This window comes from Notechis scutatus, chromosome 1, assembly GCF_049901735.1.
Source record: "Notechis scutatus isolate UNSWTSFEM ecotype Mainland chromosome 1, rNotScu1.2, whole genome shotgun sequence".
Classification (NCBI taxonomy): domain Eukaryota; kingdom Metazoa; phylum Chordata; class Lepidosauria; order Squamata; family Elapidae; genus Notechis; species Notechis scutatus.
This window is the reverse complement of record NC_142009.1, coordinates 236,249,691-236,277,263: the sequence shown is the minus strand read 5'-3', so window position 1 is coordinate 236,277,263 and position 27,573 is coordinate 236,249,691. Positions and strand designations below refer to the sequence as shown.

Sequence of the window (27,573 nt, the reverse complement as noted above, 5' to 3'; positions counted from 1 at the left end):
CCACAATTTGATTGTATTCATGGAGTACATGCACGTTCATAGAGACAGCTAACTCTGGATTCTACTGGTGATAAACAGCAGAAATAACACTTTGTGAATTATTTTATTAGTCAAAATGGCGAACATGCCTAATACTCCTTCCTCCTCCTATTTTCTCCAAAAGAACAACCTTGTGAGAGGGGTTGGGCTGGAAAAAAGTGACCAGCCCAAGGTCACCCAGCTGGCTTTCATGGCTTAGATGGGACTAAAATTCAGTCTCCTGGTTTCTATCTTGGTGCTTTACACTAAACCAGGCTGGCTCTCTGATTCTGACTCTTCCCCAATTCTATGATGCAAATACTGCCAGTGTATAAAAGAAACCACTGCTATAGATTTGATGGTTTTGTTCATCAACAGGCTCTCAAATCTTGCTTTATAGGAGATAATTTGCAAAAGAGCTATGTGATCTGACAAGGCCAAATTTATTTATTTATTTTTATTTGTCAATTGCTTACAAGATAATAGGTATAAGTAAAAACATAAGTTATGAATACATGGATTCATATAAGAAAAATAAAATATATATAAAAGAAACAAAAGGACAGGGACGGTAGGGGGACTTCCGGTTTGTCGGCTTCGCGAGCGGTAGGGATTCGCGGTTGTGCGATCCCTGCCGCGCTAGCGTTTTGGGGCTCCGATCCGGACGGATACGGAGCTAGGCTGCCTGCAGGGGCAGCTGAAGGTAGGGGATCCGGAGAGGGGTTTGGGGTGTTGCAGACCCCTCCCGGCCGGCAGAACCCCTTTTCCCAGGACGGTGCAGCGGCGGTCCGTAATGGCGCCACAAAGAAGCTGGCAGCCGGGTAAGAATGCGCAGGAGGAAGTGGAGAAAGTGTTTGGAAGGAGAAAGTTTTTCTTGGTTCCTAGGACTCTAAGACATATTTAACAAAATTCCTGAAAAGTATGACTTTCTGAATGATACCTTCTAAAAGAGGGAAAAAAGCGGCAGTTTGATGGTGCTGAAAGGAAAGCTTACCCTCTTTTCCTATGGAATAAAAAGTGAATATTAAGAAACCTATTTTTTTTTAGGTGAAAACTGCTAAGACTTTGTTGGAGGAGATGCTTTAAGGATTGAAAGACTAAAATATATTGCAATAAGATTTTAAGAAACAGATTTGGACTTTCTTTTTTTTTCTGATTGACACTACCCTAGGAGGTGAAAGTGAGAACACTGCCTTGGTTTGGACTGATTGATAACTTTGGGACTGTTTTATCTTTCCTTTGGAATATTTTGGTTGCTGTAAGAAGAAAGAAGGGGAAAAGAAAAGAAAAGATTTATAATGGCTCTTTCTATTGAGGAACTGAGAAAAGATTATGAACAAGCAAAAAAAATGGTAAAGCTGGTTTGAAAGAAGCCTTCCTTTTTTTAGAAATGGCGCTTATTAACTATCAACAAACATTACAACAGATGAAGACAGCAGAAGAAGAAGGAGAGGCAGCCATCTTTAATAAATCTCAGAACTTGACCAAGAAAGAAGGAAGAGGGGAAGGAAGAGAAATAAAGGACTTAAGATTTAAAAAAAAATTGAAGAAAGGGAAAAATAAGATGCAAAATCAATATAATGATAGTAAACAAAAGGGAAAAGGAATACGACAGAGAAGGGAAGCCAGTAAGGCAGAGGCTAGAAGAAGGGGGGGTAGAAAGGTTTGTTGGGAGAAGAAAGAAAGGGAAAAGGTGGAGAAAAGCTACAAAGTTTTGAAATTAAATGGGAAAAAAGGAATCTTTTTTAGGGATAAAGGATAAAATATAATTTCTTCAAAGAGATTTTGCAAGGTACATAAGATGATATTGTAGTATTGTATTAGAAATAGAAAACTTAAATGGCTTAAGAGTTGATAAGAGATTAAAATGTTGAAATGTTTAATAATGATTGGTTTTAAAATTTAATAATATGAGGGGAGGTTTAGTATTGAGTATTAATTAAAGAGTTTAATAAGATTATGGTATTGATGTTATTATAAAAATTTTATTATAGTATTTGTTTTTAATATTTAGATTTATTGTTTAACTATGTATTTAATTATTTTGGATGTATTATTTAGATAGAATGTACCAAGCAAAATCGGATTGGGTATTGGGTGTTATTTTAAAGATTAACTTGATTAATTTAGTGGGGAGATAGAAAGGCATCATACTCTGATTAGTGATTTCAGGAGAAATTTCTTTTTTTTTTTATAAGGAATGAGACAAAGGTACAATAAAGAATGGACAAAAGATACAAATATAATGACTCAAATTAAGATGATTAATTAAGATAGAATTAAGAAGAGTGAAATATGTGGAGAAGTTAATATAGAAGACTTAGAATGGTAAATAAAATAAGTAATGATATGTAAGATGAGCATGAATACAGTTGAAGTCCATGAAGAGAGAGATACCTGGGTCCAAGTTACTTTCCAAAAGATTTTTTTTATGTTTTGTGTGTTGTGGGTATATGGTTTTTTTTTCTGGGGAGAATTAATAAAACCTTGTAGAAATATAGAATGAGAATAATGGTAACTAAGTCAGAAAGAAATAGATGAAATAATAATAATAAAATTGAATAAGAGTAAAGAGAAATAAAGAGAAATTGGATAAGAGGTTTTTGTATGTTTATATGGAAATGGTTTAAAACAGAATTATAGTTTATCTGACTTGTTAAGTTTATAATGGAAAAAGGTTTAAATATGTAATGGATAATGATGACTTGTGTGTTTTGAAAATTAATAAAACTTGTTTAAAAAAAAAAAAAAAAGGACAGGGACGGTAGGCACGTTGGTGCGCTTATGCACGCCCCCTACAGACCTCTTAGGAAAGGGGTGAGGTCAATAGTAGACAGTCTAAGGTTAAAGTTTTTGGGGTTTGGGGAAAAAAACCACAGAGTCAGGTAGAGTATTCCAGACTTTGACCACTCTGTTGCTGAAGTTGTACTTCCTGCAATCAAGTTTGGTGCGATTAACCTTGAGATTGTATCTGTTGTTTGCTCTAGTGTTGTTATGGTTGAAGCTGAAGTATTCATTGACAGGTAGTGCCTTGCAATGTATGATTTTATATACTATACTTAGATCAGACCAAAGGTGGCGTAGTTCTAGGTTTTCTAGGTCTAGAATTTCGAGTCTGGTGGCATAAGGTATTCTACAACGAGTAGAGGATTCTAGGACTAGGTCTTGTTTTGAAGAACTGTTAAGTCCTATATATTTAAACACGTGTGGTAGCCTTTAGTTAGTTCTTTCTCTTTAGTGCAGAGTCATTTATACTGAAACCACAAGAAGGCATTCAGCAAGCAATTAAAAAACAACAGCCAGGCATGATTGGACTTGTAATAATTCCACCTCAGCTCAAAACCTGTTGCCCTAGTTTAAAAGGGGGAAAAGCCCTCATTGACTCAAGATACTCCAACAGTTTGCTTTCTAGATGTGAGGATTTGCATACATGAGCTATTTTTGTGCAGGTCCTACTGATGATAATGCCAGGAGAAAGAACATTGTTATCAAACAGTGCAACAAAACATACAGGAAAGGGGGCCTTTTGTTAATCTCCATCTGCCTGCTGTTGTTGGCTGATGAAAAAAAAGCTGTTCTTCCTTGGCTCAGGAAAAAAAAATCACACAATGTGCTCCCACTATGGCTTTATCATCCTGCAGAGGGAAGTGTAAAGACCCTTCAAAATTACATTAATCCATTCTCCTAAGAAACTCAATTAGGCCACCGTGCTTGCTGTGAAAAGGCCAGCTTCTCGGATTAGAAGTTTGCCCATTGTGGACCTCCTTCTCCTCATAATCCAGCAAGCAAAACACGCATTCACTTAATTTTGCACTCTGCTGACTTGACAAAGTTCTGGATAAAGTTATTTATCCTGCAACTGCTCTGCTCTGAAGAGGGAATTTGATAACAAGTCGGGACTATTTGCATCTCCACTGTGTTCCCCACTATTCCTTCCATCGTTTCTAAAAAGCCAGACCATCTCTTAAGGGAAAACAAAACAGCTGCAGAAAATCATACAGAGAAAAAAAGTATAACAGCTCTACTATTAGGCACTCCGTCACTGGAGGTTTTTAAGAAGCCACTGGACAGTCACTAGTCTGAGATGGTATAGGTTGTCCTGCTTGAGCAGGGGGGTGGACTAGAAGACCTCCAAGGTCCCTTCCAACTCTGATTCTGATTCTACTCTACTCTATCATATCTTTGGACGATGCTTTCTACTGCCAGGATAGTGGAATTCCCCACTCATACTTGCCGAATTCTGTCCATCTGAAAAGGAACAGTAAGATTTTTCCTGAGAGGTTGAAAACCTTTTTAGTTTCCTCAATCCCTTTTGAAAGCAAAGCCAGAAAACCAAGTTGGTTAATAAGTTTGGGCCATGTTTGCAAGTGGAGAAGTGAGATTTATAAATTAAGATAAATTATTTTATCTTAAATAAATTAATTATTATAGCAGATAAATTATCTGCTACAATGTCTTACCAGTCAGTGACTGCTTCAGCTTCAACCACAACAATACAAGAGCACACAACAGATACAAACTCAATGTAAACCGCTTCAAACTTGATTGCTAAAAGTACGACTTCAGCAACAGAGTAGTCAATGCCTGGAATGCACTTCCTGACTCTTTTGTTACATCTTCTAACCCCCACTCCTTTAACCTCAAACTATCCATTATTGACCTCACCCCATTCCTAAGAGGTCTGTAAGGGGCGTGCATAAGTGCACCATCATGCCTCCCGTCCCTGTCCTATTGTCCCCATTTATTCATATCTATTTCCTTTATTCTTACTCATGATTATACTTATACCTATTATCTTGTAAGCGATAAATAAAATAAAATAACAAAATAAAATAAAATAAAATAAAATAAAATAAAATAAAATAAAATAAAATAAAATAAAATAAAATAAAATAAAATAAAATAAAATAAAATAAAATAAAATAATAAAATAAAATAATAAAATAAAATAAAATAAAATAAAATAAAATAAAATAAAATAAAATAATAAATAAAATAATAAAATAAAATAAAATAATAAAATAAAATAAAATAAAATACATAGCAGCGTTTTCCCTTTAATTCCCTCATAGCTGCAAAGGACTTATTCCCGCTGAGGCTTTGCAAAGGAGGAGGACATGCTAGAATGGCTCTTCAACTGATAGAGCATCAGAGAGAACTGGGCCTTTATTCTGGTAATAACATGGGCATTTTGGTAGCCCTTGGACGAATGATTTCCAAGCATCAAAATTACTGCTAGGCTTCCAGGCAGGAAATGCTCTAGTACAGTGTTTCTCAAATTTGGCAACTTTAAATTGTGTGGACTTCAACTCCCAGCATTCCCCAGCCAGCATGCAGCAAAATTTTTGCTAAGAACCAAAAAGACCTTGGCTTGGAATTCTAGACATAATATCTGTATTGATATGTATCCATACTAATAAAGAGAAATTACTTATGAGAACTTGGTGTACTGCCAATCATATTTTATTTGATTAGAGTTCAGGATGAAAGCTCACTTCATGCCTGAACAAACATGATAAGGAGAGGCATATATTCTGGTAACTGAAAGATCAAAGGTATCACTCCTGTGGAAATGCTTACAATCATCTTATTGCTTAGTTCCAAAAGGAATCACCAGAATTTAAGTCATATGTGTAGTTCCAACCAGGGGTGGGATTCAAATTTTTAACAACCGGTTCTGTGGGCGTGGCTTAGTTGGTGGGCATGGCTTGGTGGTCATGTTATTGGCTGGGTGTGGCCAACTCAATATCACTCACATCAAGGCATGCATCTCCTCGCCTGGCCTCTCATGACTGTGGGGATGCTGCAACATCATAAGTGTGAAAAACGGTCATAAGTCACTTTTTTCAGTGCCATTGTAACTTTGAATGGTCACTCCACACAAGCAAAGTACCAGCAAAGGAGGGGAAAAAAACTCCAGAGAAGTTCCTGAGACAGCCAAGAATGTAATAAGGGTTAACGGAGAGGCAGTTTCTGTAAGCAACACCAGAATGTTTCCTTCCTGCCTTCCTTCCAGGATTAGGCCAGTAATTTCTTCTAACAACCGGTTCTTCGAACTGCTTAAAATGTTAACAACTGGTTCTAGCGAATAGGTGCAAACTGGTAGAATTCCACCCCTGGTTCCAACTCCAGCCTTCTGAGAGCTCAAATACCTTAAATATGGCACAAATGAAAATTTGTTTATTTTAAACAAAGGTGCATTTGAATATATAATCCCAGCCTTTTATAGGAAGCCCAGAGCAAGCATGCAGTCAGAATGAACATGCAACTGGGAAGCAGGATTCCCAATGCAGGCCTTCCTCCATTCTTCCATCCATTGAATGGGCTACACCAGCAGCGGAAATCTGGCTTCTGGCCTGTTGGGACCAGCAGTGCCTCTATCTCCAGCTGAAAACTTTCCTTTGTCTCCCCATCAGGAGCAATTCTCTTTTACAAAGGCACCAATAGAAGTTGTTTTTTTTAATTTATTACTTAAAAGCCTCACTGGTACACTGTGAAGCATTCCTAAATGATGGGAACATAGGTGGCATGGAGAAAATCTAGGTTTTTCCTTTTTTAAGAATTGATTTCAACCAGCTATCTTTCACCTCCCTGCCCCCACCCCGCCAATGAGTAATCTTGGGGGGAAAGAGGGGGAAATTAAGCAAATGGAAGGATTTCCCAAGTTGTTTATCACTGCCTTCTTCTGTTGCTTGCTCACAATGAACCTGTTAAACTGCTTATTTATTTTATTAGATTTATTATCTGATTATCTCCCTCCTGTGACTTATTCCTGTTGTGATCGCAGTTGTGGAAAGAGATTACCCGTTGACTCAATTCCATTACCTATTGCTAAGGAGTTTCCAACTCACCTGGACATGGTACTGAGATGTTTCGTGCATGATGACGTTTGAGTTGGAGTATTTCTTTCTTTGTTCTGTGGGAGAAAAAAAAATGTAGGATAATAATTGCTCCAAAGTTGGCTAGCTTTTTTAGACTACATTCAAAAAATGTATTTTTTTTCTTTCAGGATAGCTTATTTATTATTGATAGTTTTATTTAATTGGTTTATAGAAGGTTTTACACACCATTCTACTGGAATAACAGCAACATTCTAACTTGCACAGGTATTATTTATTTAAGTAAGTTTCAAAGTAGGCATTTTCTTGGCAAACACACAGTCCAATCTTCAATTTCCAGAGAAAGAGAGGCCATCACTCAGTGTCAAAGACAGTCTTTCCTCCTGATACAGTTTTCCCATAATTAGTGCTCACTAGATATGGTTAGGATGTAACTCCTACATCCCTGTTCTGACCAAGGCTTCCAAACTGTAATTAAGCACCCACATCTTTTAAAAACAAGACTTATTCCCAGCCGGAATTAATCTCAAACAGTCCCACGAAATAAGCACACACCTTTCAGTTTTGTGAAGTGCTGCCAAAAACAGAAGTATCAAATGAACTGGAAAAGAAACCACCGGAGTACAAAAAAAACGCCAACCGAACTACAAAGAGCTTCCAGAATGACTCTGAACCGACCGAACTACGTTGCTTCCTGCAAAGGTATCATCATCTTGGCCTGACTTTTATACCCTATGGGAGGGGCAATCACCTCCCAGCCTTACTCCTGAGTTGCTCCTTTTGTTTCAGCTGGTCTCGCCTTCTAGCAGCTCTGCGCACATGCGCATTGGGAACAGGCTCCCCTGGGTCCTCTGCCTCGCTGTTGCCAGACTCCAAAGGCTCCAAAAGCAGCACCTCACTCCCAGATAGTCCTGGCCCCATCTCTGCATTGGACGCAGGACCCTCATCCGAGTCCTCTCCAGATTCCCTGACTGGTCCCCGTTCTTCCCCACTGTCTGATTCCGCTGCTGTCTGCACCGGCTGCCGGTGAATCACAACAATCCCCTCCTTCAAAAGATAACCATCACACTTTAATAGCAGACATTCAGTATGGGAATATTGGCTGGGGAATTCTAATAATTGACATTCAAAGATCAGAGACTAATGAATTTTAAAAAGTTCTATATGAGTTTTTTGGAGATGAAATGAGAGGGGAAAGGAGAGGAGAGGAGAGGAGAGGAGAGGAGAGGAGAGGAGAGGAAATTACGTATCTGGAAGAAAAAGTAAGCTTTGATTTCAGGTCAAAAAGATTCTACTGGCTAATGCTGAATATCAAAAAAAGATCAACCATCCACAACTGTTCATTTATTTATTGTTTAAAAATTGCCCTTCCGTCATAAGGAATCTCAGAACATTATACATAATGCAAAAACCATTTGAATATTATATAACAATAAAATTACAAATTATATAGCATTAAACACATTTTCCATCAATTAATCAACCAACCAACCAACCAGTTAATTTTAAAAAAAAGTTTTTTAAATACCTGGAAAAAAGAAACATTGTCATTTAGTGTCATATAAAAGCAAAGTCGGTTTTCATCCCATCTTTTTAGAAACGGCATTTAAAAGTTGGGGCAACATCACAAAGATTTGGAATTGCATTATGTACAGTACTTGACAGTGATGTTTTTGGAAATAGGGCTTTCTTTGAAAAACTAATGAACAAGTAGGATTATATGACAGGCATTTTTTTTAATATTTCAGCTCCAGTCCATTTTAGGACTTTACAAGTTGAATTAGAAAGATTCTATTAATGTAGCTTCATATTAAGAATAGAATTAGTTCATCTGATCAAGTTTCTGGTCTGCTCTACTTGGGAACGCTGACATCAATATTGCAAATCTGCCATCTCTTTTATAGCCCGAGAAATTAAGACGGTTCCTTTCGCAGTTTCTTTCTTTACTCATTATGCAACTATGTGCTATGCCCTCTCTTATCTGATTGTTCCCTAGGCAGCATCTTTCCCCTACACACACACACACACATGGTCATTTCCACATACCATTGCAATTCTTCACTTCTAGTGATATGAAAATTATACTTCTATTGATGCAGCCTAAAAAACAGCAATCACTGTTTTTTTGTAGTCACATTTTAAAAAAGGGAATGGACAACCATTTCTCTGAAAGGGTGTAGGGCAGTGGTGGCTAACCTTTTTTGGCTGCCGTGCCGATAATTGCGTGCGTGCTCACGCTTGTGTGCCAGCACCCAGAAGGCAATGCGTGCTGGCCCCCCCACGCTGCCTGCACATGCACGCGCAACCCCCTGCGCGTGCCACACATCTCTGCGCATGTGTGCACGATCCTTCCACACGCATGCCATATGTCTGCGCATGCGCACCAATCCCCACGTGCACTGTGCATCTCTGTGCATGTACGTGCATCTCCCGCACACCCAGCGCATGCGTGCCAGATACCCAACAATCAACTGTCGGGCAGCGGTGTGCACGCATGCGCAGTGGGGCTCTTCCGTGCGAGCTCTCATGTGTTGGCAGAAGTGGCTTCCGGCATGCGTGCCATAGGTTTGCCAACACGGGTATAGGGTCTCCTGCTTGAGCAGCGGGTTGGACTAGAAGACCTCCAAGGTTCCTTCCAGCCCTATTCTGTTACTCTACTGACTCATTCTCAGTTTTTAATCACTACTACTCCAAAATCTTTTTTCATTACTACAATTAGCATGTCAGGTGTATAATTCTGTAATTTATATTTGTTTTGTAAATAAAGAACTTTGCATTTGCCTTTGTTGGATGTCATTCCACAACTTTTGCAGAAAAGACCCTAGATGTGAAAAGGTTTGCTTAAGAAATAACTTGCAGCTTCCTGCTAAAAAATAATCTGGTTTACTGCCTCCCTTGGGTCATTTCCACACTGTTTTTATTTTTTAGTTTCAAAAGGAGTCTGACCAAATATTGCTTTCACTGCTGTTGATTTGAATATTGAGGCCCAATACTATTTACTTCCACCTAATCAATACCAGAGTGCAAAAACCTGGCACTGAAGCATTCCCTATCTCTATTTTAAGTTCATGTTGTGTTAATTTTTCTGCTCGATAATTTGAGCAGCTGAGACAAGGAAAAGCTGCCAAGCCACCAAGTTCTATCCCTCGTATTTATTATATATGCATAAATAGAAGATAGAATATTTTATTGGCCAAGTGTGATTAGATCCACAAGGAATTTGACTCCTGTGCAGAAGGTCTCAATGTACATGCAAAAGAGCAAAATAATCATAATCATAATAACAAATTAATAATAATCATAATAATGATATCAATAAGAGAAGGTGGTGGAACAGATGAGAAGATAATAGTAATATAGCCGTACTACATGAGTAAATATACCTATACATAAGATAGTACTATGGGAATTAGGTGTTCTGCAGAGTGATGTCACAAGGGAAAAAACTCTGTGTCAAGTAGGCATGCAATGCCCTGTAGCGGTTTCCTGAGGAAGGGGTTGAAACAGTTTATATCCAGGATGCGAGGGATCTATAGCTATTTTAATATAGGTACTAGAAAGATCTGTGAAGTACAATGATTGGACCATAATAGAAAGAAAAAAAGAGCAGGAGATATTGTTAGGGATAACATGGTTACCTAACTTAGTTTGGGTAAAATAATATATAGACTATGATTGTGGTGTCACTTTGTAAAACATGTATTTTCCAACACCAAAGATGAGGGGGGAAGGAATATCAAATGTTTCTCTTAAAGTTCTGAAGAAGAAAAGAGGTTTCTTTTCTTTCTTCTACTTATATTCTGACGAAAAGTACTGACCTCTTTTTCAACACTGACTTTGCAAATGGAAGCTCTAGGATATATGGAAAATAACCTTACTGAGCCTTTTAACTGGCACAGCAGTGGTTTACTGAGTGGTGTATGGCAGGCCTGCCTGCCTGACTGCTGACTATCTCATTCTTCTTAGGATTTCTACTGTATTTTCCAACAAAGATGAGGGGGAAAAAAGGAATATCAAATGTTTCTCTTAAAGTTCTGAAGAGCTTTCTGCTTTCTTGCTTTCTCCAAAATACATCATAAACGGAAGCTCAGTGGGAAAACTGAGCCTTGGTGGCGCAGTGGTTAGAGTGGTGTATGGCAGGCCACTTCTGCTGACTCGGCTACCTGCAAATTGGCAGTTCAAATCCCACCAGGCTCAAGATTGACTCAGCCTTCCATCCTTCTGAGGTGGGTAATATGAGGATCCAGATTGTTGAGGGCAATATGCTGACTCTGTAAAACCACTTAGAGAGGACTGTAAAGCACTGTAAAGCGGTATATAAGTCTAAGTGCTATTGCTATGTTCCTGGGCATCCTTCTTGCCAGGTGGCCCGGGACACCCTTGTCCTGGCAAACTTGAAAAGAGATTCATAGTTATCTGCATGAGAAATCTACTTCACAATGATTATGCAAACTTGCAAATAAGATGTTGTTTAGTTGTCTGTGTTGAATAAGATACATCCAGATGACTGGAGAGATTTACATTATTTTCTTATCCAGTTACATCTGGCTGACCTAGCCATCAGTAAACTAGAACTAATTTACAATAATTTAATGATAGTATGTATGAATTAATTTGATGGGTTATCATAATAAGTTAGAAAACATTTTAATATGTATTTTTAAAGTTTAAAAACATCCTGTGCTCTGTACAACCGAAACACAAAATTCAACTAAAAAAAGATAAAATGCACAAGCAAGAATAAATGATTGCTAAGAGACCAAAGGCAAACATATTATAAAAGAACCTCAGGGAAAGAATGTTACTGACATAAATAGGAAAGTTATGTACTTCATAACATGACAGCCAGAGTGTCAAGGGAGTAAAAAGCTGAGATATTAGCACAACATAAGACAAACAAAAAGAATATTTATACTCAGCAATTCTTTCTGGACAGAATGATGTTTAAAAGAAATATTCTGGTTTTATAGAACAACCAAATGGTTTAATGAAAGAATTTAAGTCAGGGTGGCTGGATTTAGCCAATTTAGTTGCCCAAAATCTTGACCTGAGCCAGCCAGGTGAAGATCCAAAGAACTATATACTAGCTAACTATAAACTTGCAAGACCTGAGGTAACATTCTGAATATAAGTATAGGATTATGAAAGTTAAAGTCTTTGCCCTTCGAATGAAAATATCTTAAAAAATCTTATGTGGCCTAAGATCCCTCATATTATTTATAAAGAAGTCTTTGAATTCCAAACTCTTAATTAAAGTTTAATATTCATTCAATGAATCTGATATTGAAATGTTTCTTTTTCAATATTTATTATTGAAAAAATAAAAATAAAGACATAACTCACACAAAATGGCAAGCTGGAGAAATCCGAACTTCAGAATAAACCTAAAAGTATAAGGAGGTGAACAGAGATTCCTTTATCTTTAAAGAGCACAAAAGACCAATGGAATAACAGAGATGGGAGAAGAGATTTTGGGGGGTCAGGGGGTGGGAGAGACAGTTCTGTATCTAGTTTTTTGTTTCTATTGGTTATACCTGAATATTGTGGCATGCAACTAGAGACATGGGAAGGAAATTACAAATTTTTCCCTCTTTGTTACATATCACTGAAATAGTAGCACATCATATTGTAGTGGTCGTTATGACACAAGAGGCCTATGCTTCTAGATCCAAGATAAGTCCATAAAGAAAGGTTAGTTAGAAAAGGTCTTCAGAACAGGGCAAAATTTGTTGTCCATGTCCTGTACTGAAAAGGGCTGTATAAATCCTATACACTTGTGAAGGAGGTAGAGCAAGTTCTCCCCACAAAAGATAAGCCAGGCCCTAAGGAAAACTTCCATTACAGTGATATTCCTTGTTTACTTCATTAGCTGCACCATTTTTGGTATAATCAATCTATTCTGTCACACTATGTGTTACTGAACGTAGAGGATGAAGCCCCACCTTTGTATCTATTTGACAATCAAGGAAGCTTACAACAGAAAAATGTAAACAAAGAACCATTCATACAATTCAAGGCCAAATGAGAACTGAGCATTCAAATACATTCATTAGGAATAAAAAGCTTGGAAGCAGGGATGTGTTTTTAACAACTTGTATAATATATGGAAAATGGGGGCCAAATGCTCTCTCTAGAGCAGGGGTGGGCAACTATGCTGGCTCAGAAATTCTGGGAGTTGAAGTCCACATGTCATAAAGGTGGCATAATTGCCCACCCCTGCTCTGAGAAGTGCATTCCACCTCCTAGGAGCTTTTCCTCCTTTCCCAAGTACCAGAGAGTTGAAACTGGCAAGTGGGGGTATCTTCAGAAGGGGTTCTCTGCTGATCAAGTGGGAATAACCAAGCAACTTTAGGAGATTCCACAGATAGTCAGAACTTAAGCCATTCAGGGGTAAAGCAAATAAATATTTATTGTTGTGATCCAAGACCAGTTTTCATACTGGTCTAAAAGACTGAACTAAGACTGAAATAGGACAAGACCAGCACAAAGTGCACTAGAAGCAGAACCGATAAAAATGAAAACATAAAAGTATACAGAACAGGAAAAGTACAGAACAATTAAACATAGTTAAGAGCTTAAAATCCTGAGCCATGAAATAGCTAAAATTAGCCCTGAATCCAGGAAAGGGTGGTCACTAACAAATACAAAGAGAAGTCTAATTTTAAAGAAAAGATTAACGTTTAGGGTTAAAAATTGGAGTTAAAAATTCAAATCATCTGGTTGCATCATTCCAGACCTTAGATTTTGCTATGTCCCTTTGACAATCCAGAGATCAGTGTAGAATCCAAGTCATGACATGGAGGCATCACAGTCTGGGTTTTGGCCCTAGCAGATGCAACCACGTTTTTACTCCAACAAAATAGAATTCTGATCCAAGAAACTTGGACTGCAGAGCATATTCCATCTGATGTTTACCTTCTGGGCTACCAGCAACTGGAGACAAACCTTACATGCCTAGAAAAACCCTGAAATGTGCCCCAGCAGCAATCTTGCAAGAAGGCTAGCTATTCAGTCTTATGAACCACATTCGCTGAAAGAAAAAAAACGAAATTGCCTTATAGAATTTCTGAAACTGGATGTGCACACTTTAGCACGCCATTGGTCAATATATTCATTAGAGCGTGGATTCTTGCTGACTGCTTCCTAAAACTAATATCTTCAATATAGAAGGAATATATAGCTTTTCTGGCCCTATACATTTTACAAATTTCTGCCACCTTCTTTGCCAACTGAGAAGTCCATTACAAACAAACCAGGGTAAGTTTATACATGCTTTAGTGCAAAATGTCACAGATAATAGCCTTTAGCAATTGCGACCCGTCCAAGTCTCCCATGCCAGACAGGGTCAGGCATTCAGTGAATCAACATTCAGTCTGACTGAAGGATGCTTTCTTTAGCATGTAAAGAGCACTCTTTAATATAAAAAGAGCACTTAACCCCCTGCTTTTCTTCTGGAGAGAAAAAGGGTTTTGTTCATTTAACTTCAAGCCACAATATGGGTACAGAAGCTTGGAAGGAACATTTCTCTTCTAAATCTCAGAATTATGCTTCTTATTTACACTAGTCTGAAAAAAAAAAATCCAGAAAAAGAAGCAAAGCCAGCAGTTTGCTGCAATGATCCTTTGTCTCTAAAGCACTGGTAAACATTTAGCAATGAATTAGATCTTTTGATTCACTTTGAAGTGTACACAGTACTTAAAATCATTATTACAATTACAATTACATTTTTTTTGTCTCTAATGCAGGCTTTTCTATCTAATGTAGGCTTTTCTCTAAATTAGAAGCATATCAATATTATCTACTCAGAACCTTTTTTATTATAAATACTTATATTCCTTTATTTTTTTCTTTTGACGATCCTACACTGCCTGTAGTTTTGAGCAGCCCTATATTTCACTTTTTTTGCTACAGAAAGTTTTACATATGTCTACTTAAAGTTAAAATAATCTTCTTGTATTCTCTTCTTTCTTCTTTTTAATCTAACTTATTTTAAAATTAAGTCTGACAGAAATGGTGAAATAAAAACAATATTTACGTCAAATGATTAATAAGTGGGCACTATGATATGAATAGTAAGAGCTCAGTTTACAACTGCTACTTAGAAGTAAGCCTGACTGAATTTATCATTAGCTATTTAAAGATAAATGATGATAGGACTGGAAAGTAAAGGATACTTCAGTTTCAGTAATAGCAGTTTAAAATTTCATTTATATATTGTTTGGGTCAATTATGTTTTGAGGGCGTTAATGTTTGCTAAGTTCCCTTGTCTTTAAGAGAATGCCAGTCTGTATTAGATTAGCAAAAATTTTCCAAAACTGCTTCCTGAACATTTCTATCATAGTATTAGAGAGGTCTGAATCTACCAGCTAAGGATGTGAAGACACCTAAATGTGGATCTCAATCCTGCTCAGAATTTGACCTCCTTCTCAAATATGAGAAGCTTTTTAGATACTAGCAAAAAACCTTACAAGGCAGCTTTTCTTTTCTTTTAATATTCCTGTGTTTTTTTTTATTTTCAGACATTCAAAGCTTTGTATTTAACAGAATCTCAGAAAACCAATTTCTCTCCTGTCAGCCCATGAAGCGGGTGATTGGAATTTACAGTGTATAGTACAATAAAGGATTTAACCAACAGTTTAGTAAACATGGCCTTCAGCAAACATTCAGCAAATATCTAGGAGTAACGTTGGAAATAAAGTAAATATGTGGGTTTTTTTTTTAGCTTTACTTAAATGATGGGGTCAATGGAGAACATGAAATTTGGCACATGTAAAGAAAGATTAATTTCCTTTTACAAAGAAAAGAAAAATCCTTTTACAGGAATAAGTTGACTTCCACAATACTAAATTGCAACAAAAACAAAATAAGGTGAGAAAGGAGAAATAGAACAAGGTGAAAAAATATGTCCATGGATCTTAATGTACTCAATTAAAACTTACTGTGTTTACTTAGGTGCAACTTTGCTAAGATTAACTGGAATAAATTCCAGGCATCTAAAAATACAGTTATTGTTTATATACACCTCAATTACCTATCATACTCCTTTTTAAAAAAAGAACCCCGAGAAGAACACCTGAACTGCAAAGTTTGATCCCATTTAGGAGAGGAAAAAACAGTGAAGAACTTGAGATTCTAACACTTTTTGTAATATTTAGTTGTTCTAATAAAAATGTCATCAATTGTGGGTTCTGAACTTTTTTGTGGATGCTGCAATCTTTGTGCGTATATGTGTTTATATGTATGTTTTACATATATGTATGTTTTACAAATTTATTTATTTATTTACTTAATGTATGGCATATCCTACATGGACTAGCAATATACATTAATGTTTTATCTACATTAGTAGAATGAAACTATCAGAATGAAACTTTTGTACAACACAGAGAAGAACATCTTCCATTATTACAAGACAGTAGATTTCCTGGCTGGACTTCACCACATGAGTAAATCTCAAACAAACTTTGAAATCAGAAATAAAATCATTCAGATAAAAGACAAGAACAAATTACCTATTGGTGACCATTTGACCCATATAAGAACATGAACTTTTTTTTTTTACATCTGTAGCTACAGCTTTAAAAAGTCTCCCTGGGAAAGAGAATTCAAAGCAAACCAGGAAAGGCAATAGGTTTCCCTCACCCCAAAGTCTTCTGGCATTTAGCCCTTGCAAAATTCAACAATCTCACATTATTATTCACAGTATGTTGGATTTGCATGACTTTCAAGGTGGTCACACAGCTGTTCAAATAATCCAGTAATATACAGAAAGGGGGCATTTCCAAGTCTTAGATCTGTAATGAAAGGTATCTCCAACTCAGAACTCATACATCTACAATGGACAAGGCAAGAGGAAAGCAAAACCATTCTTTCTTTTTCAAACATGACAGAACTTGACCAACATTACTTCATCTGTGTAAGATGTTATTGCCAGACACCATTCATGTTCTCAAAATGCATTTCTTAATCCCATTAAAAATACATTTTTATTTATACATTTGACAACATTTGACCTATTAGCTTACTAATAATTGACCTTTTCCTTAGATAAGGAGGATTAGGATATCTATCCTTCCATCCAGGAGCTCATATAGCTTTACCAACCAGAAATCAACCCCATGAGGTAGGCTAGGTGAAGAGAGGGAGGGAGACTGTCCTGTGAGTTTCCATGGTAGATGGTAGATTTCATTTTGGTCTTCCAAATTTCAGTCCAATATCTTAATCACTACCACATTGGCTTTGCAGTTGGTATGACTTTGTAAGAGGAATTCATTCCCCCAGTGCACTTCTGCAATATTTTTTCTGCATGTCCCAAAGATGCTTTTTCAAAAGGCAACTTGACTTTGTTTTTCCTTGAAGATGTTTTGCTTCTAATCCAAGAACTGAAGAAGCTTCTTGGATGAGAAGCATAACATTTTCAAGAAAAAACAAAGTCCACTTGCCTTTTGAAAAAGCACCTTTGGGACAACCATGACCTGGATGATTGAGAATCTCCATAGACAATTTCTCTGCAAGAAAAAGAAAAGGAGAAATGTTCCTACCCTTATTTGGAAAGAGAAAAGCATTCTACGAAAAGGATGTGTGCAGTATATCATTCACCAACCAAGAAAACAGTGGTGCCTTTAAGTTCCCTTTACATTATCTACAATGGAATGGCCAACTTTTGGTTGCCTGGATATGAGTTACATTTCCTAGCAATCCCAGCCAACATGGTCAGTGATGAGGGGCGCTGGGAGTTGTTCTTCAGCTACTGTATCTTTATGTTCAGTATTGTTGTATTGTTAAGGTATCCAGAAAATCAATCAACCTAAACTGTAGCCCAGCTATGCTGTAACTTTCTGATTTAAATTCCTAACTTAAAAAAAAAAAATCAGGAAAGCTTTCTAGGTTTCATCTGTTTCCCTAAACTGGTGCCAGTGCCCTTTCCTCAAATTGGCTGGAACCCTATCATCATCATCAGTTAGTATCTCTCCAAGCTAGGGTTTAAAAAAAATATTGTTTGAGATTTGCAAAAATGCCAGAAATGTTGGTAATCCAAATCCATACAAGAATACAAAGAATTTTAAAGATTAATATTCCACTGAAACCACAACTCTTCTTGCTGAGAGTAATAACAGACAATCAGAAAGGAGTTAGATTATTTTTATATATGATAATTATTAAAATGATATGCATAAAAATGGACAGTCTCTGAAAAACCCACAATGGAAGAGTGGCTGGCTAGTAGGGTGACAGAATTAGCAGAGATACAAAAATGACTTTTTTTGGTTAGAGAAAGGACAATAACTCCTTTTATTAACAATTAGAAGCCCACTAATAGACTTTTTGCTGAAAAAAGAAAAAAATGAACTTATGATTTATGGGGTGGATAATTAGAAAAGGTAAACTATGGAAAGAAGGAAATTATATTGTAAGGGGGGGGGATATAAATGTACTTATAATTGCTATTAAAACCAAAAGCCACATATTTATATTTTTTTCTTTTCTATGTCTTGCTTTGCATTTTTTCACATTACTTTTCTTTAGTTTTCCTTTTCAATATTTGTGTTGTTTTTATTCTTTTAAAAATTCTTTAATAAAAATTATACACAGATACCGTGTATAATTATACGTTTTCAACTTACAACCATGTTCAGTGACCATTTGAAGTTACGACACTGAAAAAAGTGACATGACCATTTTTCACACTTAAGATGTTGCAGCATCCTCATAGTCATGTGATCAAAATTCGGACACTTGGCAATTGGGAGTTGAACTCCACAAGTCATAAAGGGACCATAGTTCCCCACCCCTGGCCTAAATGAATCAAGGTCTTTCTCACGTTGAGTACAAACCTTTGGTGAAAGAATACAAACTTGTAGGATATATGACTCCCCAGATATACCCGAGACATTGCTTGCTAACAAAAATTTGCTTGTCACATGTTTGGTGACAGCAAATCAGTATCAGTCTGGCTACAAATTGTTGCTGCTTTTCTGTTATGGATCCTGTTACGGAACACCCTGTATCAAATGTTCTTAATTATGCCATCGTACTGTTTTATTAGCACAAGTTCAGGGAGAAGGAGGAGAAATTAGGACACCAGAGAAAGCTATATTTAATTACTCTTGCAATGCAGGTATCCAACCTAATTGTGATTACACACATTTTCCTTAAAACTTTGTTAATGTTACATAAGTGAGGCAAGTGGAATGATGCAAAAACAAAGAAGAGCAAATATCTATTATTCATTAAACTTTAAGGATGAAGCATTGAGGAAAGATTATCAGCCACTATTATACAAATATCTCATATACTCCCAGTTTCAGACTACGCCTTTGCTCTATGAAAAAGTCAAATTTATTATTGAATTATATTTAGGCCCACAATATATGGGCTATAACAATTCAGACAACCACCATGAAAACTCATAGAATAGATTCAGATTATCTATGATACATAGATAATATTTGAAAAACAAGAAATAGCCCGAAAAAATTCAGCACAAAATTTTACATATATAACCTGAGAAGCAAATTTATTTCAGCAATAACTCCTTTCTTCAATGCTTGATCATAGATGCAAAACTATGCCAAAATGTATTTGATCTGGAGTAGCACGTTGTAGCAAGTTAATCATGGTAGTTTGGAAGCCCTGTTTTATGACCTAGCTAGCATACCTAAGTGTGAATCTAGGCAACATGACTTATTCAATAAGGAAGCAAATATTACATCAGGGTGAGTTACAGGTAAGAGAAATACAACTTGTAGAAAGAACACAATTCTTACACACTTGGGGTCATCTGAAGCATCTCACTGGCATGCCAATATTAAGATCATAGTGATGATGACATGGTGATCACCTGCACTGTGATTTTGGTGAAAATTGTCTTATATTCTGTAAATGTCTATGGAGATTCTCAGTCATCCAGGTCATGGTTGTCCCAAAGATGGTTTTTCAAGAGGCAACTGGACTTTCTGGTTTTTCTTTGAAGAGGTTTCACTTCTCATCCAAGAAGCTTCTTTAATTCTGAGTGGATGGTGGGGAATGGAATGAAATCAAAAAAGACCCTACAGGAGCTCCTCCATAACAGATAATGAAGAAAACAATAAATGAAGCAACATTGTCATTCTGTACATTGCAGGCATATCGGAAAAGCTCAGGAGGAACTTCAGCCAACATAACATATATGCACACTTCAAATCCAAGAATACACTAAGACAAAAACTTGCCCACCCCAAAGATAAAACACTCAGACAAAAACTGAGCAACATGCTATATGCAGTACAATGCAGCAAGCCATGTGCAGATCTGTACATTGGGGAAACAAAACAACCACTTCATAAGTGCATGGCACAACATAGGAGATCAAACACATCAGGACTAGATTCAGCAGTCCACCTGCATTTAAAAGACAAAGGCCACACTTTTGAAGACAGCAAAGTCCACATTTTGGACAGAGAGGACTGCTGGTTTGAAAGAGGGGTCAAAGAGGCCATCCAGGGCAAAATTGAACAGCCTTCTCTTAACAGAGGGGGAGGCATACGACATCATCTATCTCCAATCTACAACACAGTCCTTTCAACAGTTCCAAGAAGGCTCCACACTCATTTGCACCACTCAAGTGACCCCGATGACACAGATAAACCTCCAAGTGACCTTCACTAAAAGAATGCAAATGACCAGCTGTCTGCAAGGAGTATAAATCCTTCCATTCCTTACCAGCCAGTCAGAGTTGAAGAAGTTTCTTGGATGAGAAGTGAAACATCTTCCAAGAAAAACCAGAAAGTCCAGTTGCCTCTTGAAAAGGCACCTTTGTGACTTATATTCTGTAATGACTACACAAATAGCAATCTGCTGCTTTCTTGATACTGGCCTGGCAAGCATTTAGAGGAATCTCTCAGCTAAATTCCTTTCCTTCATGTTTAATGTTTACTTTGAAATTAGTGTAAAGTGCTTGCATTCCTTTGTTTATTAGCTAACGTGATAAAGCCAATAAAGAACGCAAACACTGATGCAGCCAACGCTTCCTCCTTCTTAGGAAAAATCTCCGTGTGGTGAAAACACCAGAGCAATGATTGCCTGTCAAAACACGCAACTTCAACTGCGAGTATTTGTACAGTGTTTTCAAGATTCAAAATGTTTTATAAGCATTATGCTTGTTAACTAGACTGTTGGGTAAATCAGCATTATTTTTCATTTTGCAGACAGGAAAACTGAAAAGAACACATGTTGGCAGAGATATGATTTTGCTTGGGAACTTCCCCTCCTAGTCTCAATATTCCTGGCATCCTGAAATTCCAAATGTTGCAAGTTTTCTCATTTCCCCCCAATAACACTGAAGCATCAGTTTTGCTTTTCCTGCAGTGCAAATTGTAAAGCTAGTATGGAATCACAACGTATTCCCAACTGGGAAGTTCTTGGTGCTAAGCTTGGATGTGTACTTGCAGACATTTCATTACTCAACTAGGTAACATTGCCTCATTTGCTAATGAAACATTTGCAAATAAACAACCAAACTCAGAGAGCATCAAGAGTTTGACAGTTCAACAAATATTTAGCTACAGCATCTCTTCTATTGGAACATGTCCATCTGTAACAATTTGGTATTATTATGAGGTATAAGAGTAGCATAGGTTAGCACCATGATTGTAAGCAAGTATGGAACAGTAGAGGGCTGCTAAAAGCTGTGATTTGGCTACTTTTTGTGAGTTAATGGCATGACAGATTTATGACTTGGGCAGATCTCTGGACAGCTTCACCTATCACTAATTACAAGTACATAGCTACCTTGAAAATTAACTTTTAGAATTTAGGACTGCAGCTGGCCAAATAAAACTCACCAAGAACAGCATGCTATTATAAGATTATGCAAGGTGCCACATTCTTAGGTATGACTATATTTCTACAAAACAGGAGACACAACTCTTCATAACTTACACAAAGGCTTCTGAAATTGAATTCTTGCTGCTCTCTGAGCTTGGTTGTTTGTTTGCAAATGTTTCATTACCCAACTACGAACATGACGGATCATGAGTTTAGGACGCTGGGCTGACTATCGACAGGCTCACATTCAAGACTCAGTTGCTGCCATGGAAAGGGTGAGCTCTTGTCACACACTCTAGCTCCTGTCAATTCAGCAGTTCGAAAGCAGGTGACCGCAAGGAGATAAATGGGTACCATGTCAGTGAGCAACTTAATGGGGTTTGTGAAAGGAGTCCCCAACTGGGCATTCTCCCGAGCAATGATATTGTCACTGTTCAGTCCTTCCAGCCTGGAAGGGCTTCAGAGCTCCCAATATGACTGTGGTAGTAGTAATAGTAGTATCCAACAAGATGAAGTAGCCTAGTTGAGTAATGAAATATATGCAAGCACACAACCAAGCTTAGCACCAAGAACTTCATAGTTGGACATCTGTTGCAATACCATATTAGATTTATAATTTGCACTACAGGAAAAGCAAAAATTATGTTTCAGTGTTATTGGGGAAAAACAAGGACATTTGCAACATTTAGAATATAACAATTCAAATACCTGCAACCTGAAGAGGGCATGGCATAGTAGTAATTATATTAGTTCACAATTACAGATGTCAGAGGAGTATAAAAGCAAAAATGTGGATTTGTCCAGGGGAATGATTGTCTAATAATCGAGAATGAGAACAATTTGAAGGGAAGATTGTGTTTCTAAAATTCACATCCAGGCCTATTTGCTATGGGCTATTTTGGTAAGTGATATATTAGCACTGATAAACAAGCAGCAACATTATTTTTATGTTTTCGGGTAATTAGTTTACCTCTTTGCATTCATTTTCAACCAAATACAAAAGTAGGAAAAATAAATCTGGGATTTAAATTATTCTCTTCTGAAAATGATATGGAAGAAATAACAACATTAAAAAAGGATTAGGGAACCAAATTCTGTATCAGAAGAGAGCTGAGACTCATTTGATGCTGTTATCGACAATAGGGAAAAAGTTTGAAAGGAGAAACTGAAACGATAATACTGCATCAAAATAAACAGTGGAGTTTGTTTATTTGATTATTTATATCCAGCCTTTATTATTTGTATAAATAACCCAAGGTGATGATCATAATCAACACAACATTCCTATTTTCTTCACAACAGCAACCCTTTAAGTAAGGTTGGGCTGAGAGGGTGACTGGCCCAAGGTCACCCAGCTGGCTTTTGTAACTAAGGTGGGACTTGAACTCAGAGTCTCTTGCTTTGTAGCCTGGTATCTTAGCCCCTAGACTAAACTGGCTCAGTTCAGACTTGTTCAAGGAAAGGGGGAAGGAGATCTGAACTCATCCATTCAATTAAATTTACTCTATATGTCTTCTCAGATAACATGTAGGAGTGTGTGTGTGTGTGAGTGTGTGTGTGTGTGCACACGCACACACACACAAGAACAAGAGATCCTGTAGTACTTTAAAGTCTACCAATGAACAAACCCAGCTTTTTGTGGTCGAAGATCTCATTTTTCTTCCCTGTGCAAAATAACTTCTGCGACAGCATTTTCATTGCAACCACAAGAGTTCATCTGCTTCTGTTCATCTGCTCCTTTCTCATTTATTTTAAAAGATAAATATGATGCCAAGTGCTGACAATTAACAGAGATTACTAAACAAGCATCTTCACAAGCATCTTCAACAAGCTATTAGAAATGAGATATTTCCTAGTTCACCTAACTCAAAGAGTTGTTATGCTGTTGCTTCAGAAAAAGGAACATTTTGACGAATCTATTCTTGGTAGCCATAGCCATCCATGACTCCAATTTTTTATAGCTATCTGTGGACACGTAGTTTCATTTATGGAAATAAAACCTATGGAGATGTTAAACAAATCTTGATTTTAAATGCTAAGGTTATAAAATTATCTGACTGGCTGGTAGACAAATTCCTCTGCTATGTGCTTGAGAGATGGACTACAGCAGGGATCTCTAACCTTGGCAACTTTAAGACTTGTGGACTTCAACTCCCAGAATTTCTCAGCCAGCTGGCTGGGAGTTGAAGTCCACAAGTCTTAAAATTGCCAAAGTTGGGGACCCCTGGACTAGAGAACAGTCAATGACTTGGGGGCCTCCACAGATTCTCAGGAAGCTATTCAGAATTCTCAGGAAGTTACCAAAATCAATAGCCAGGTTTGTTGGGCCTTCTTGGACTTACTTTGAACAATATTGGAGAAGACACACTTTTCTCTGTTCATTTTTTCAAAGCTGATTGGTATTTTAAGGCAGATTTCACAACTCTAGTTTTGCGTGACAGCAGTTATAACATCCCATTCTGCAACAGTTTGGCCATACTGAGCATGTTTCAGTTTTTTTTCTTTGTGTGATTTCTGCTGGAAACGTTAAAAGAGGAAACAAGGGAGAAGGGCTAGCGAACAACTTTCTCTTTGGCATCATTACACATGAGGACCATTGTGTAAAGTTAATTGATTATGTGCTACTAAGTCATTTTGACTCTCAGCAACTAGATAGATAGATTTCCTCCATGATAATTAATCCCTAATCTGGTCTTTTAGGTATTCGAAAATTGCCACTGTAATTGAGCCCATGATTGGGTTGGTCTCTTCTTTCTTTCTACCTTTCCCAGCATTACAGAGGTCTCAAGAGAGCTGGGTTTCACATAATGTGTCCAAAGTAGTATAATTTCAACCGGGTGGGTTGTGCCTCAAGTGAGAACTTTGGATCGAATTGTTTGATGATCCACTTGTATGAGCAACAGAACCTAATGCCATAGCAAACGCATCATCTGAGAAGGCTCCGAGAGCCACTTTGACCATGTGGACAGCTCATATCTCTAAATGGAACCTCCAGAAGGGAATGGATTTTTTACATATAAAAATAAATCCAGAGATCTGGACTTATTTCCCTTCTAGAAGAATTCAAAAGGCAAAATGATCAGGAGGTACAATGCTACTACTTTAGCCTTACTAAAAATTTACTGTAAGTTCAGGGAAGGAGGGGGAGTATTGCTAATATTACAGAAAAAACAGCAATGGGCTTCTCGTACAAACCTCTAATTATTCTGAAATACTTCCCCCCCCCCCCCCAGACTTTCCAAGAATATAATGGATTTCCCTTCAATGCCCTTTCATCTTGGTTCAAAACAGGAGTCAGTAAGCAGAGAAGTGACTTTATTTATTCATGGTCTACATTAACATTTATTCAGCTGGCAGCTGTGTACTGAATGAAGCAGAAACCTGAGATCTACCTGCTGGATCTGTAAGCCTACGGATCTTTCAGCAAGCATGTGGCGAATCTTTTAGAATATGGAGCTTAACACATGAGAAGCTTGGGTGTTCGTTGCCAAAGGCAAAGAGCGAGCATTCAGTACCCTAATGACCTCAAGGGAAGACAAGAAACATTTGTGGCAGGCAAAGGACAATTCATTCATTTGTGCAGGTAGGAAGAAGGGTCATTCATCAGCTCCTGTTACTACTATGAGCAGCTACAGAAAAGGTGTTTTATTATATTTCTGCATCCTGAAGTGAACTTCAATAAATATCCATGAAGCTTCTAAGACCACTCTTAATTAGCAAGTTCAATGCAGTAGAGATGAATTTTGCATCAGGGGGATTCCTGGTTTACAACCGCGCCTCCCAGAGCTTATCTACAGAGCAACAGCTATGTGTTTTCCTCCCATCTTTGAGGTAGGACAGTATGCCAACAGAAAAACTTCTCTCTCCACAGCCTATCTTTTATTGCACCTTAGCAATGAGCTGGCAGTGCCTACATACAGTTCAGTGCAAGGTAATTTTAGGACAATTGGTGTGTTTCCCATCAAACATGTGTTGTGTCACCAGCAAAGACAACACCGCATTAGAAACTAGAGGATGTGAAAAGAGGGAAAATTAAAATTGTGCATTACACATGCTAGAAGGGTAATAAAAGCTACCAACACATGCAGAGTCCACCAAACTCTTGCAACCCATCTATTTGAGGAGAGAGGGGGAAATGAGTTGAAATGCCAAATTTCAGGCACTAAAAGGCTGACCAACTGGGCTGATAGAAACCCGGATGCAAATTGTCTATGGAGGTTTTCAGTCATCCAGATCATGGTTGTCCCAAAAGTGTTTTTTCAAGAGGCAACTGGACTTTCTGGTTAACCAGAAAGCCCAGTTGCCTCTTGAAAAAGCACTTTTGGGGCAAAGATACAAATTTTTCTGTGATGAAAAAGGCTGGAAACATTGGCCTAGTTGGCCCAGCAAAGGACATGCTCCTGCAGAAGCAAAAGTAAGGAGTCTATAGTTGGTCAGGCCAACTATCTGGAAGAAGTTCAGTTTAACAGATTGTAACAGAAGAAGCCTGACCATACTAACTTCTCAACACAAGATCTGCTTAGAAAACCAACAATTGGCAACTGAAGAATTCATGGCACACTTTGTCCAAGAACCGACTAGAAGGCTAACACTTACAAACTAATAGTTATTTTACATATTTAAAAGGAGATTCTTGATTAATCTAAACTTCTGGCAACTCTGTCTTATAATTCTTGTCCTTGTATATGATAATCTTCTGCTACATGATGTTGTTTTCCAGGTATCCCACAGGTAACCAACAGAATTCCTAGCAAGCATAGATGCTGCTCCAAATAAATCACAGATAGTTACTTTAACTGCTTGCATTAGCAAGAAGAGCCAAGTGGGAGTGACTGAAGTGCACTTCATTCTGGAGAGCAGTACAAACTGTTCATTAACCTAGTCCACACATGGCAATATCGATATATGTTTAATATAAGAATTACATTATATTATATTATTCCTTAAATTCCCCTGAGTTTCAGAAGGATAGATGATGATGACTGTTTTTAGAGGTGATTGCTTTTATTAGCCTGTCACTTGTGGTCCTGTGGATTAGGGATTAATTGGTTGAATTACTCTATATTGAAAATGGAAAGGCAATTTTCTTCAAAAATGCCCAGTGTATGTTATGTTAGCAATCAATAATTTTCTTTAAATTGCCAACAAATGATCATTTTTCATCATTTTGTAAGTTAACTCTTGCTTTGTTAGATATAAAGTTGGATCTAACCTTACTTGCTTAAACAAGCTTTGTTAAGCATAAACTGTGGACTTACCATATAGATCTTTTGCACTCATTTTGCCAGCACCGTCTCCTTTACCCATGCTGCCACTGGAAAAAGAGAAAGCAGTTAGATGAAACAAGAGCACTTTAATCTGTCTTTGAGAAAATTCACCATTTTTCCCCATTGTGCTTATGACAGGAGTTTCCTATGCGGGAAAACAGGACATAGAATCCTAAGCAAGGTTTGACTGCAAGGTCCTCCATTTTTTCCATATCATGAGATTAAAAAAACAGCATTTTCAATTTTTCCTTTCCCAATTCTCACTCCTCAAACAGATAAATGTAGCAATTTCTCCTAGAGACTGGACAATAAGCTTATCAATTCTCCTCACTTGATGCTGACTTCTTATGCCTCTTATAATTTTCAGGTTTCAAATAGGGCAAAGATTTTGCAACAGCTCTGGCTCTTTGCAACTTACTATGTTACCAACCTTTTTTAAATAATCTTATTATAATGTATTTTCTATTTTTGCTTGTTTTTATTGTACACCGCCTAGAGTCAGAATTTGGAATCAGGCGGTGCCTAAATTGAATACATTAAATTAAATCCCCTGCTGATGACATAATAAAAGAATTAAAAGGAAACAAATTGCCATGTTCTTAAGGAGCTGTAATCTCTTAGTGACATAAATCAGCAGCAGGCTG

The 27,573-nt window shown here is 37.3% G+C and overlaps 1 protein-coding gene and 1 long non-coding RNA gene across 6 annotated transcripts in view; one reads left to right on the top strand and one right to left on the bottom strand.

Annotated features, from left to right (window-relative positions):
- The window catches only part of EPS8L2 (EPS8 signaling adaptor L2), a 96,668-nt gene that overhangs the window by 39,544 nt on the left and 29,551 nt on the right, over positions 1-27,573 (bottom strand). For 4 of the 5 annotated variants that reach the window (XM_087950775.1, XM_087950776.1, XM_087950774.1 and 1 more), the window contains 2 exons: positions 26,921-26,976; positions 6,870-6,934 (listed from right to left, as the gene is read on the bottom strand). In XM_087950775.1, the coding sequence (XP_087806901.1) occupies positions 6,870-6,934; positions 26,921-26,976 (121 nt within the window). The remainder of the gene's footprint in view (positions 1-6,869; positions 6,935-26,920; positions 26,977-27,573) is intronic. The other variant, XM_087950777.1, reaches the window with a different exon arrangement.
- The window catches only part of LOC148133280 (uncharacterized), a 265,114-nt gene continuing 257,340 nt past the window's right edge, over positions 19,800-27,573 (top strand). The window contains exon 1 of the long non-coding RNA XR_015746631.1: positions 19,800-19,832. This is a non-coding gene — a long non-coding RNA (uncharacterized LOC148133280). The remainder of the gene's footprint in view (positions 19,833-27,573) is intronic.